This window comes from Perna viridis, chromosome 1 (genome assembly GCF_037379345.1).
Source record: "Perna viridis isolate PV_CMFRI_1.1 ecotype Kerala chromosome 1, ASM3737934v1, whole genome shotgun sequence".
Classification (NCBI taxonomy): Eukaryota; Metazoa; Mollusca; class Bivalvia; order Mytilida; family Mytilidae; genus Perna; species Perna viridis.
This window is the reverse complement of record NC_142445.1, coordinates 47,777,973-47,792,449: the sequence shown is the minus strand read 5'-3', so window position 1 is coordinate 47,792,449 and position 14,477 is coordinate 47,777,973. Positions and strand designations below refer to the sequence as shown.

Sequence of the window (14,477 nt, the reverse complement as noted above, 5' to 3'; positions counted from 1 at the left end):
AGTACAGTAGTAACCACCTTCAAGGTAAATAAAAAAAATATTGTTTTTGTACTCACACTTTGTAAAGTCATTAATAATCATTTGTTCTCATAACTTTAAAGTAATGATACAAGAAAACTGAATCATTTTATTTATTAAAGTATAAAATTGCATAACAGAAATAATAGTGATATCACAGATAGAACAACTGTCAACATTCCTTCATATAAAAGTTTAGGTGAGAAAACAGTCCATACAAATAGATGATACCTCATTAATGTTACTAACACTGTGTATACTGCTAGAGGAAGGGCCCTAGATAGACATATTGTATTGACACAGTCTGTTATACTCTTCTTCAACCTAAAAAAAAGTTCAGAAGGGTAACTTGAATTGACAATGTATAAACTCTTATTTACACAATATATACAGAAGTAACCAAGACAGGAGAAAAGTTAAATACCAGCAGTTTATCAAGAAATAACTTAGCCACACAAAAAATGAAAAACTTCATGGTTAATAGAAAACACTCCTCAATTTTAATTAGACTAGTAAAGTGAAGCCTTCCTTTTCTTATGATCCTTTCTCAAACAATAATCTCAGTTGACTCATTTAATAGTAAACTATATGCACTATTATTGGGTCATGTTCTGAACACTGGTTAACTTCTGCTTCACTTGAAGGAAAACAAAATGAAATCGATAATCAGAATAATAAAAAGGTCAGCATACACACCGTTCTGGTACCATTTTCTTGTCTTTGTCTTCTTGTACTGACTTCTGAATTAAATACTTGATGCATGAAAGCATCCAGAAAATAGTCCCTCCATAGGTAGATATAGCTAGCAGGATGCCAACAAGTAATGGCTGGTAGTCATGGAGACCAATATATCCTGCAGAAACATCTACTGTTGATATACTGTTGGAGTTCCCCTGAAAAAAATCCTAAGTTAGTACAGTAAATAATACTTCATAGGGTTTAAACCTGTATTAATATATCATAAATTTACACTTACCTAGTAGACCAGGGTAAAGGACATAACTATTAATATCAGTGATATGTTTAAATCATATTCAATTTCACCAAAGCCTATCCAGCGTTCATTTGAAACAGTTTGAAATCAATCCAAGTTACTTTGATGCTTACATGAGATTGATGTCAAATGCTGACTACAATGATTTTTAAGAGTTGTCTCCCTTACCCTAAGTCTACCTCTTTAAATACACTTTTTTTGTGTACACATTAAAAGTGGTTGTATAAACCCTTTCTCCTTCATCATACATCACACCCCAACTGTAAACATATTTATTGAGTAGTTAAAATATATGATACATGAAAAATCTATATCCCATGCAGTACCAACCCTCTTCCATTATCACACTGCAGGCCAATGACCCTTGGGATGATACAGAAGTCTAGTGTCAATACAGTTGATACAGATTTTGGCATGTAATATCCAGTATATAATAAGGCAAATACATTGAATCTCATCTGGATTTACACATGATGTTTCATTGCCAGTGAGAATTTATGATTAAACAAATCCTTCATCAACCAATGAAAGAATACATCACTGATTTGTGATCATTTTTTTATGTTATGTGTATTCAAAAATTATAGCACACACTGTTGTGTCTTTGTGGTTCTGATTAAATGTCTGATCAACATTTCCTGTCATAATAAAAAATCTTTAACCCTGAATTGAAACTATTTCACAAATCAAAAAAAATCATCACATTCCACATTGTGGAGTCTTCACATGAAATGTGAAAAATGTTCATGCGAAGTAATTCCAATTTAATGGGATATTCTCACAAGAATTTACTTTTCACTAGCTGAATAGAAAATAAATGTTCTTTTTCTATTTTAGTCCAAATATTTCTGAGTGGCTTTTCAAATAATAGTACTCCAGTACTTATAGTAGGTAGATCGATAGAAATTCAGGATTTGTAAAAATTATCACTTTATATAGAATAATATGAAATAAATAATTTAGCGATAATATACCTGATAAAAGAAAGCAGCCTGTCCCATCCACAAAAAGTACAAGGTAGAACACTGTGTTGTTGCGTCCTGCCACGGTAGGATACATTTATCTACAACTATTTCTTGTAACACCATCATTGACACTAACACTATGTTATGTGGTCTGGATAAAACCAGGAACAACAAGATATATATAGTATGAATTTCTGTTACAGCTGTATAGGCTTCCCCTGTATTCCAACATACCTTCTGAACAATGGAAGTACAGAGGAGCATTAAAATGCATAAATATACTACTTGTGCTTCTAAACACCCATTCCTGAAAAGTAAAGGAAGATTTCATACAATTTAGCCCAAAAGCTGACAAAACTGATAACACAGTACATGTATATCATAATCATTTAGGGGAATAATACATACAAAAGTACTTCTGCAAGAATTAATTAAGGTTACCTGTAGTGTCATTGAAAAGAGTTTTGTTTTTTTTAATGACAGGTGTTTCCTCAATTTTAGAAAATGATTTAACTTAAACCATGAACTATGAAGCATCTCAAAAACCTTTAACTACATGTGGATAATCATTACAATCAAAAACATTGAAGAATACTAAAGCATATTCTAAGGTAATTTTACATATCATTAGACATGTTTGCTGAATACAATTTCATTTACATATAATAATATTTAACGAAAAAAACGAAATATTTCTTACTTGTCGAAATACTCCATAATGGCAATGACAGATCCACTGGCTGATTTCTGCTGGTAAACAAACAACAAGCCTACTCCATATAGAATTTGTTGCAAAATATCCATAGCAGACATTTTACACAGAAACACAACCATCAGTGATACACCAACTAACATTGACAAAATAGTCATGTTCTCAGGCCTGTAAAAGCAATTACTATATAAGGAAAGGGAGTTCGATGAGAAGAATTAGTTTCCAAGTAAAGTGCACACTGGGAAGTGAGGAAAAATCACCAGCAGAAGACCACATTGAGATGAAAGGATTCCCTGAAATGCATATCCTTTCATATGAAATGAACATATATAAATATATTATTGTGATTAGTAATCAATGAATATCTGTAAAATTGTTTTTACTATCCTTTAATCTTTAAATTAAAAAAAAATCATTATGTTGCAAAAAAAAAAAAAACGCTTTAACAAGATTGAAAAAAAAACTTTCTAAAATGACATCCTACAAATGTAAAACAATTTATTACCCAATATATCTACCCCTCCGTGATTCAAATGCAGATAATATGTAAATGAGTACAACATAATACTGTATGTTTAAAGCAAGCTATGCTTATTTTGTGTATGTATGGACACCATTTTATCAAATTTTGAATGAAGGAAAGTCATTTCGTCTTCATTTTTAGAAAAAAAAGTAATTATATGTAATGAAGTATACCTCATCAGCCAGTCACCAGTGTCAGGGACATTCAACCATTTATTTCCTGTCTGATTCCATGTTCTCATCACACGACATAACAATAACACAATCACCACCATGGCAACATGTCTGAATGCTGGAGCATTTCCTTCTTTTCTATCTTCCTCCCTCAATCTGCTCTTATTGTAATTTTTTGTATGTAAAAATTTTATTTCACTGAAATCACCATTTATCATACATTTTTCTGAAGAATATTTTTCATATTCAGATTCATTCTTTAAAACAATTTCATCATATGTTCCACTTGTACTATGTTGATCAATGCGGGATTTCAGAGTCCAATTCATCATAACTTTGCCTAACAGTATTTTGAGTATAACAACATGTACACCTGCAGAATAGAAATACCATGTCTGGTGTTCTTCTTCTACAAAACTACTTGATAGCAGACTTAGTGTATGTAAAACTGTCCCAATAATTAAAATTAATGACAGGAAATCTTGCTTTTGTAAAATCTGAAAAAATAAAACAGAATACACAAATAACCTTTTGACATCAGAGAAACAATGTAATGTTATTTTGTGATGTCAGTAATCTTTCAGTTGATGGAGAACAGGAAAATATATTATTGTTATCAATGGCATCCATAAGTGAGAATATGTCTATTTACAACATAATGTATTCTAAAATTGCAAAACTGAGTAGAATTACTAACACCTGCCAGAAAAGAAATGTTATCTTTGTTGCAAAATAAAACCATTTAGGGTAAAGCAACATACATGGATAATACAACAACATATATGAACGAAATTAAACAGAATACAGAAAAATAGATATCACTTGGGTCCTCTATTCTCGGTTCTAATTACAATCAACAAGAGGCTCCCAAGAGCCTGAATCGTTCACCAGCTTGAATTTTGCCTTTCAAGGGCAATAAATTTAACAAGAAGTTGTCCAACAATTTTAACTCAAGAAGACTTTGGTACGACTTTTCATAAGGATCCTTTCAGCAATAGAAAGTTTCTTTCTTTCTATCATAGTTTTCAAGATATTGGCTGAAAAATAAAAAAAAAACAAAAAAAACATCCTTTTTTCCCCTTTCAAGGCAATAACTCTTACAAGAAGTCATCAGACAACTTTTATCCCTGAAGACTTTTGTAGTCCTAATAATAAGGATCATTTCAACTACTGAAAGAATTTGGCTAAATCTAATAACTCCATCATGGCTTAACAGATTAAAATGAAAATTTCACCACAGATTAATCTCATCATGCTGATCACTTTTACCCACATCAGAATTAAGCTAAACCTAACAGTTTTTGAGATATAGGCAAAAAACATATGTCTGACCCCTAAGTTCTATTTTTAGTAACAAAAGGCCATGTTTTTTTGACTGATCAAAAATCCCCAAATCAGTTCTATGCAAGATACCCCAAGGTATATTCATACCAAGTTTGGTTTCAATTGGTAAAGTAGTGTCAGAGGAGAAGAGTTTTGATAAATTGTAAACAACGACAACGAAGGATGCCAAGTGCCAAGTGATGGCAATAGCTCATTTGGCCTTTGGCCAGGTGAGCTAAAAATGAAATGAGATTCAATAGCACCATATTCACAACTGGCATCAGATGATGAGAATAATTCATAGTTTCATAAAAACAATTTTGTGAATACATGTACAGCAACACTTATAGTGCTGAAAAGTGTTATCTCCATAAAATGCTCTATATTCTAAGTTGGCAATTTGTATTGGGAACTACACAGTATCTTTGTTCATGAATAAATGTACAAATTAAAAACCTGAACTTTGCATGTGTTAAATCCCTCCAATGGAGTATTGCAGATGCTCCAATACCCCCTAGTTCTACATCTACTTTTTATGGCATGTTATTTACAGCAGGAAAAAATAATTGAAAATAAAGTGCTAACTCAAAAATAAAGTTTTTTCAAAAATGGTCCTATAACAATACCTCTATAAATAAAGACATGCTTGCAGAACACCTGGAAAATATTTTCACTGTCCAACTCGTCAACACAGCTACACTTGCTAATAAAACACACTGTACTGTCACTGCCACCTTGCTAGTCTGACACATTAGATCACTGACAACACCACTGGTGCACACGGTCAGGTGGATAAAACTTGTCACAAACACACATATGACTGACAACATACTGAACCATGAACTTTCAACTTCTAGGCTCCATGTCATCAATGTAAAGAGGATCTAACAAGAGTAAAACAATAGGGAAAAGAAACAATTTATTAGTATGATATATAATTATTTCATTTGCTGATCATTTTGGAATTAACTTTAATTTCAAAATATCAAATATGAAAAAATAATGTGTTGTGCACATGAACAGGATATGTTTAGGTAGAAATTCTTTTATTTTTTGGGAGGAGGCTAGGCAATTTTTTGGAAAAAATAGTCTGTTTCCAAATTTTGGAAAGAAAAATGATTTGTTGCCAGCAGTGTGAAAATTAAAAAAAATGTGTTCTCAGCTTTTTATAGCTTTGACCATATATTTAAAACTAAAGTTTGTCCCGGAAAAAAATCCATAGCTCTACCCCCCCCCCTCCAAATGCTACCAAACTTACCAGCCACAAATTTAGTATAGAAATGCCCAGACCATAAACATCATACTTTGTTGCTGAGGCAGACATCTTAGATGACATGTGTTTAATAGCTCCTTCAAACTGTTTCAAAAGTTTATAACCTTGCTCATCAGTAGAATGGATAGACATATTTCTATCAACCCAGGAGGAAAATGACTTACAGGTCCAAATAAACTCCTGATAACTTTTTTCTGAAAAACAATTATAAAAATCTTCAATTCATTGTTTCACCTATGGGCCTTAAAAATGTGTATATGAAATAATGCGCTTTGCAGGGTGTAGCTTGCTATGTCCGAAGAGGCAAAACCCTGAACATTTAGGGCAAGTATGGGCACACCATTCAACATTGCTCAAGCTTTGAATTATGATTGGGATTAGACATTTGACACTAGACAAGAACTTTACCAGAATGGAAGTGGCCCGTTTTTGTGGTTCCAGTCAAAACCTCCTAGTTCAGTGAGATTCAGTGAGATCCATTCCCTTTTACTCAAGTTACAATCCAGAAATCAGAAGAAATTGTTGTTTCTGGCCCCCATGTAACTCCTCATTCTTACTCCGCTCACGTCACAAATCCATCCAAGTCTTCCTTTTGTAAAACAGCACCTTATAAAAATCTTTTAAAAGTCTGTTCACTTTTACCCAAGTAAATGTCCAGACATAAGGAAAATGTTTGTTTCTGGCCCTTTTTGCCCCCCCTTCCCCCCAATATTATTAAAAGTTTCAAGTCATAACCCCGGAAGTCAATCCCAGTCTTGCTTGGTAAGGCATCTTGTAGCACATTTTCAGAGTTTCATCACTAATAAACAAGTTACTGTCTGGACATCAGGAAAATGCTTAATTCTGGTCCCCTTTTTGACCCCTAATTTCTAAAAAGTCTAACCCCAAAAATTAATACAAATCTTATCTTTGCCGTATAGAAAACTGTGGAACAGTATCACATTTACTGGAGTTATACAGTTAAATACAATGTAAAGCTTGTTTATAGCTCCCTTTTTGCCCCTAATTCTAAATCAGTTGGGCCATATATCCTTTAATCAATATAATTCTTCCTTTTGTAAATTAAAACCTTATTATAAAATTTTATTAAGATCAACCAAATAATATAAAAGTTCCTACAAAATCAACATTAGGGCACAAAAATACCTATACTGAAAAACCTAAACGTATAATTGGAGGTGTGTTAAAAAAACATCCATATACATTATGTACAAATTCTTTTATCAAGAAATCTTTTAAATGTTTGTATCGTTCTTTAGGAAATTTGTATGTTTTGTCCTTTTTCATCCCTGACACAGTCAGTATTGCGTTCGCTTTGACATCACATGACATTCATGATACTTAACCATGGCAATCTAACTGATGTAACTTTAAACCTTGCATTTCATTGGACAAATGCAATTAGCAACCGTTAAATATAAGGCTCCATTGGGGCATTGGTGCCTGGAATATTTTTAATCACTTTTATATATTGATAATTGGAAATAGTGAATTTGAAACCAATAATATAATTGAAATACGAAACATAGCACAGCGATCACACAGTTCAACAAATAAAATCTTAACCAGATTTGGGTATTAACAAAGCGAGGATATGTGTCGGCTATCTTTTTTAAAGATAGTACTTGTTTTTTTAAATAGATATATTTTAAATATATCATTATTTAACAATGCATGTTCTCTGTTCACATTTACACATTTTAGGTGTCATATAGTTGTAAATTTTAAATGTCATAATGCCTAAATCATTGTTTCATTTCATGACAGTTGTGATAGCACAAAAATGGTATCACAGTTCATATCTCTACTCAGACACATACACAATTGTTCAATAAAAGGATATTATTAAAAACTAAAATTTTATTTAATAGACAATAATCAAATCTGACTATCAATTATTATATCATAAATATCAAATCAGAAGCTGGCTTTTAATGATAATGAATACACCTCAAGGCAATGAATTTGACAAGTCAGATAATTGTCACCTGTCCTATAGCAACAAGTGATCTAATTACATTTGTACTCAATTGATAGAGCATATGTACATACTGCTCAAATCACACCATAATAGGGTCTTTACAATGTGTAACTATGCCTAAAAGAGGACAGATGTCATACATGTATTTTAATTTTAAGGTGAAAAGGCTATAGAAGATAAAAAAACATTTTTAAAGGGATGATTCAATTTTTTTTCTTGAAAATTATCACATACACCCATGTCAATTAATATCTTGACACCTAAAATATCTACAAGAGTATGCATATGTCATGGAGGACATAAAATTTAAAATACCATTGATATATCATGTGCCACTACTATGTGATATCTATGTAAAGGCTTAAATTAAAATTGCGTGTGTATGCCCTTTCCCTACCTAACCAGAAAATACAGAACCTACCCCAAATATTTCATTCTTGTTTTTAAATGAAAAAATTCTAATTTTTCCTTTGGAAGTAAATTGAGTATCTTTAGTCTTTGCTTATCATACAGACTTCAAATCTGAATTGTACTCAATGAAGTAAAATAATTTCCCTACAGATCTACTAATGATTCAAAATGTCAGTTGGAAAAGGAAAACAAACAAAATTTTAATTTAGGCATAGGAATCTAGAACTAAAATCAAAATAATTATTTTACCAAGTTCAAAGTCCACCACATTGTGTTTCAACACTTCCACCATCTGTAATCCATTAATCAGAAGCAGAGTAAGTTTCTGTTTGATACTATAACCAGACAGAACATCTGTAACTATTGTTCCTAAGTTGTTCTTTGGTATAGGTATACCAAGTAAGACTGCTAGTGTAGGGGCTAAATCAATCTGATCTATCTCCTTTACATTGTCTGAAAACACAATAAATTCTGAGTTACTGTAATGTTCAGAAGAAATGTTTCATATTTCTTATATTTGGACCAAAATTTACAATAGTTTCAGATTCCATACACAACCACACATTCAAAATTATCCTTACCAAAATAATATTAGGTATTTTTATTTGAAACTTTCAAAGTTTAAGATTTGCATTTATTTGAATTGAAGAGTCTGTAAATTCTTCAACAGCAATTCTGTAATTTAGGATCAAAATGCAACTTAAATTTTGACTGTATTTAGAAAATTTCTCATGATTAGAATTATAGATTCTTGAATTCAAGGTTCAATAACTCAATCATACAAATGTATGGAAAAATTCCTTTTCATTGGGAATCAAATTTCATGATATGCCAAACCAACAAAAACCACAAAAATTGGTACCTCACAAACAATACTCCCACCTTTGGCTATTTTTTTTTACTGTTTGGTAGGATTGTTGTTTCTTTTTACACATTCCTTGATCTACTTTCTTTTCTAAGTCATATTGTTTACAATAATTTCCAAGTTTCCAGTAGATCAAAGACATTAATTACCAAAAGAATTTCTCAGTAGCTGTAGGGTTTAGTGTGGAAACAAGATCATTAAACTTGCTTAGTCCTCTAATGCATATTTGTACTTTGTGGTTTATAAAGCTTGCCTGGTATAAAATCTAAAGATCAGTCAGCTTATGAACTATGGAACCCTTTAACCTTGTTCTATCTAAAGAGTTTAGTGAAAATACCCAACCGAGGTTTTCATTTAAACATTAGTTAAGGGCTACTGTTATTTCACTGCTGTGTTTTATTTATATATGAAAGTTGAACCTATTCCATTTTATCAACACCTGCTTCACAGCCCAAAGTCTAGAATGCTAACCATTATGCCAACAGTCATCCCAAAAAGAAGATAATTAGTCAACTCAGTAAAAAATGCTGCACTGCAGATGGAGCCATTCAAACATAAAGGAAAACAGTAATATCTGACTTCCATTTACCTTTCTTTGTATTTCCATGAATATGTTCTGGTTCAGTTGGCAAGATTAGAACTGGTACGTTGATCTCAGCCTCAGTGGCTCCCCCATGACCTCCCTGATCACTCATACCATGGTCGCCACAAACTATCACCAGACTTGATGCCTCCAGCTAAAAACCAGTCACACAATGTCAGTTGTATAATTATTAAATACAAAGTGCTTCATGTAGTTATTCATTTATTGATAATAATTGGATACTTCAGAACATGCAATTTGAACTAGAAATACTGACAGCTAGCTCACAAAGAACATATCATCCCACTTCAAATGGAGTTCAATGTATAAACCTAAGTTCAATTATTTTCCTTTGGAATTATATTCATTCATGCCATTCATGTTCATCTACATTGATGCCCAGCCTTATTGTAAAATTTCATCGAAATCCCTGGAGCGGTTTAGGAGTTGCAATTAGAAAAAGTGTTGATAGATAGATGGACGGACAGACAGACAAGGTGATTCACCCAAACATATTATTCTTGCATTTACTTATATATTTAGCAATATCTATGTTGATTTAACAAAATTCACATATTAATATATTGTTATTATAAAATTGTTACTTTACTCAGTCCTTGATGTATCAGCCTAATGATATTATCCATTTCTGCAAGTTTTGGTGCTACCAGTGGACTAAATGGTCCAGCCGTGTGTCCTATATGGTCCAGTCCTAAATAGTGCAGAATCATCATATCAAAATCTAAGTCAGATAATTCTTCCTGTAGATGTCGTGTCACATTGTTATCTACCTACAAAGTGATGAACATAATGGCCAAATAAAATTATACATTTGTTTCCTGTTACTCGACTAACTCATGCCTGGACCCCCAGACTGACTTACTTTCAAGTTAACAAACAACAAAAAGTAAAACATAACGACCCAACATTTAACAGATGGTAGTCAATTTTGGTTTCCACGAATTCCAGGGGGGTAATAAGATCTTTTTGATGTTGTTCTCTATAAAACTTGGGAAAAAATAAGTAATAAAATAAAATAAAATCCTGACCTATGACCCATTTTTTATATGATGTAATAGGACACAAAGGTATGATTTTATTTGGCCTAAATGAAAACAAATACATGAAACAAATCTATCATAACTTAAAATATAGACACCACCACTATATTCCAATTTGATAGCGAGCCGACCTAATGCAACAGTGTGCCATTTTTGTTTTTTGTTTTTTTGGGTTTTTTTTTTAGCCAGAAATTGTGAAAAAGTAATTTAAAACGACTTTGAATGGTAATAAGTGTTGCATTTGTAATAGTTAAAGTTGATAATTGAGTTGTGACATTGCTGTTGTTTGTGTCTGATATTGACAACCAATACAAACAGTCTTGGTAAAGTGATTTAAAAGAATAATTATTTTAATCCAGGAGGAAAGCAAGTTAACTGCATCAGTTTTTTATCTTTTGTAAATAATAAAAAAAATAATATAATAATGTAGTATAATATTGGGCTAAAATCTTAGATTTTGATGCCATGTGATTGTTGTTCAATTACTAAGACATGTATGATAGTAGTCTTAACTAGACATGTGAATACCATAAATAACGTGGAATGAATCTAAATTCCAAATACAAAGGGCACAACAATAGATCTACATATTACATAGATCATGATTGTTACAAAAATACAAGAAACAAAGACTAACAATAAAGTTAAAATATTTTCTTTAGAAAACTACACATTTCTTTTTAAAGATTATACCAGAAGACAGTCTTTTATTTGAGTAACTATATTTACATATGTGCTAACAGTTATGATAGAAATATTATATTACTGCATACACCCTCTTCCCAGACTTTAATTATTAAAGTCCTACCCCTGTGTTATCAGAGACAAAAAAGAAGTTGTACCATTACAAGACTTAAAAAATTCAATGCCTACCTCTGTGTAATCGGTGACAAAAAATGATGTTGTACCGTCACTTCTAATAAAATGCTCAGGAAACAGACTCAGCCATGTATCATCACCGTAAAACACCAACTTTTTTCCTTGACTCTTTGCTTGTGAAACCACATTGTCCTCCAATAAAGCAGATGATCCAAAGTTGAGCACAACATCTACAAAACCAGGTACACTTCCTGTTGTTAGAGCCTGAAAATGGACAAAGTTTAATTAGGTATAAGAAAACAAAAGAAAACATATTTTCCTTCATGTATTTGTATATCTGCACAACAAATCTTAATCAAGGTGTTAAAAGGGAGAATGCAATGCTTGTATGCCATTTTTCTTTCCCTTAATTTTCCAGCATATCAAGCGGCAACATTTAGCTAATTAGCTTCCTTTCACCACTCCTTTTTACAATTAAATATTCATTTGAATTTAGAATCAAAATACTCACTAACAAGGTTAATTATACAACTCACTTCATTTCCATCTTAACCTTTTCATAGTTCAAAGTTTAAAGTATTCTAATGTACCAATAATAGACCCACTAGGGCAATTACAAGACAACATTTATGATTAAATACACAGCTGCATGTATAAAGACATACAATAACTCATTCACTCAAAGAAATAAAGAGAAGTCTCCTGATTCAGTATGTCCATTAATTCCATGGAAACTTAAGTCTTACAGCTTAAATGCATGTAGACATGGCTTGTCTTCCCAAAGAATTCTCTTTCTGATACATGTACATAAAAAAGATTTCAAATTCTAAAATTTCTTTTTTAGCTATACCAGATTAACATCAGCTCTCAAGTCCCTTAATTCACTATAACTTCCAATATTGAATATTAACCATTTTAAATGGTTATAAATCTCGCAGTTAATGCTGGCATTGGATAAAATTAAAAATTCTTAAGTCCATAATGCCATTATAGTTTTAATACAAACACATCAATGAAAACCATTTTGAGAAGAGATTGAAGAAGAACTTGAGGACATTGTTAAGTCTATAAAAACTCATAACTGTTTAACTATCAAATACTAATGAAAAAGAAGTATTTATCATAATATTAGACATAAATATATCACTTTTGATGTTGTACCAGTAGCAATTTCCCATATGTATTTTTTTAAACTGGAAATAAAGTGAAGCAAGGACTTTGCCTCAAGGTCTATTACAAATCATTGCAAAAAGTAGTGAAAATGTAGATTTTCCAAAATAGATTTCCAGGATTGCTGTATTTTCTCATCAGGTAGGTCATTGTTTTTCTTTAGTTTAGTCACCTTCTCCCGTGTAATGGTAAAGAAACTGTATAAAACGTTTTAAATGGAAAATAATTTACTATAATTCTGCCGATTTCAAGGAACAGTGGAAGGGGCGATATGCAATATGGCGCTCGGAAGTAATAGGTTGGGGTATGGAGGAACGAAATTCCAACCATGTACATTGTAGGAGTACACTTTGTTCAGTTCTGGGAAATGTTTTTTTCTGCAAGTCGTAATCTAATGAATATTGGGAGTGTGTATTTGTCAGTTAAGTATCGGTTTTCAGTTCCGAATCGGCATATGACGAATTTTTGTACCCCATATCATATATCCCAATATGGCAAAAATTTCCAAAAATAAAGGGTTGGGGCTGTTTTTAAACCAAGGAATAACATCACTGGGTTTGTCGGTTTGTTTGTTTGTTTGTTGGGGTTTAACGTCCGAGCAGCAATATTTCAGCTATATTCAGACGATGAACATGAAATCGATAAAATGAACATGAAAAGATGATGAAATGAAAATGGGATGGGACACAAGGACAATGGGATCGAGAAATATTGCTGCCACTGGAAATAGGGAGAGGTGGGTAGGGTCGGGTAATTTAGCCTCCTATGGCGGAGCCCGATGGTTCTTACTCCGGGAGAATACCACAGTAGGGTTCTTTAACGTGCGAGGAACGTGGCATCTTTCCCAACACGGTGCACCACTATGGTTTGCGGACAGGTTTTCCGTATTATAGCATGACAACCTCCAGCATGTAACACGCCAGGGGTACCCCATTCCACCAACTGGGGCACACATCCCAGTTGCTCTGTGGGCAGAGCGCCCTAGCCCCCGGCTAAGGTTCTGAGCACTATTTACGACAAGCTTAGCGCTGCTGCAAGCCTATTCTTTTAACACCTGGACCTGCACAGGGCAACATCACTGGGAGAAGCTACCTCTGATTTAATACATTATTTAATAGCCATATAGAGAATTTTCTGATAAAATTTACTCTATAAAAATATTATTAAATTGTTTATTTATCTATTTCGTTATTGTTGTTCACCTTTATCCTTGGCAAGGTAACAGTTGGTGGTTGCACTTTGGCTGTGAACTTGAGCACGTTATAAGCTTCTAGTCTGTTCTGTAAGTATGGCATATACTTTTCACCTACAAAGTCCACTCTCAGCGCATCGATTAAAATAATAACAATCCTGTTGTATTCTGGTCTGATCGTTTTGAATGTTTCAGCGACTGACCCAGACTTTAAAAAAGTTTGATTCAAAAGAATGTCAATGTCGTCAAGTGTTGACTTGTCAATTATCGTTTTCTTTGGGGATATAAAACTTCCCAGGAACACTGAATAAGTTAATAGTGTTGTCAGTATCAAAGTAAAAAGTAGGCAACCCTTTCTCATTTTGATTTTTTATGGGCGCAGACATCTTTGAAAAGAACGATAATCATGGATCG

At 32.6% G+C, this 14,477-nt stretch overlaps 1 protein-coding gene across 1 annotated transcript; it reads right to left on the bottom strand.

The window, feature by feature from the left end:
• Nucleotides 1-117: 117 nt before the first annotated feature.
• Nucleotides 118-14,477, bottom strand: LOC148629089 (GPI ethanolamine phosphate transferase 2, catalytic subunit-like). Its single transcript, XM_088543549.1, has 12 exons — nt 14,074-14,477; nt 11,756-11,965; nt 10,427-10,612; nt 9,828-9,975; nt 8,623-8,826; nt 5,967-6,175; nt 5,335-5,592; nt 3,386-3,882; nt 2,678-2,857; nt 1,987-2,284; nt 715-911; nt 118-342 (listed from the first exon to the last, which is right to left on the bottom strand). The coding sequence occupies exons 1-12, from the start codon at nt 14,422-14,424 to the stop codon at nt 135-137; spliced, it is 2,946 nt and encodes a 981-aa protein (XP_088399675.1). The 5' UTR covers nt 14,425-14,477; the 3' UTR covers nt 118-134.

Bases quoted from the DNA above. Each gene is read 5' to 3' on its own strand.
- LOC148629089 (XM_088543549.1), bottom strand. From the start codon at position 14,424: ATGAGAAAGGGTTGCCTACTTTTTACTTTGATACTGACAACACTATTA. The intron at 9,976-10,426 runs GTAACAATTTTA...ACTGGTTTTTAG, and splicing joins TACATCAAGGACTGAGTAAA to CTGGAGGCATCAAGTCTGGT. The intron at 912-1,986 runs GTATATTATCGC...GATTTTTTTCAG, and splicing joins AGGCTGCTTTCTTTTATCAG to GGGAACTCCAACAGTATATC.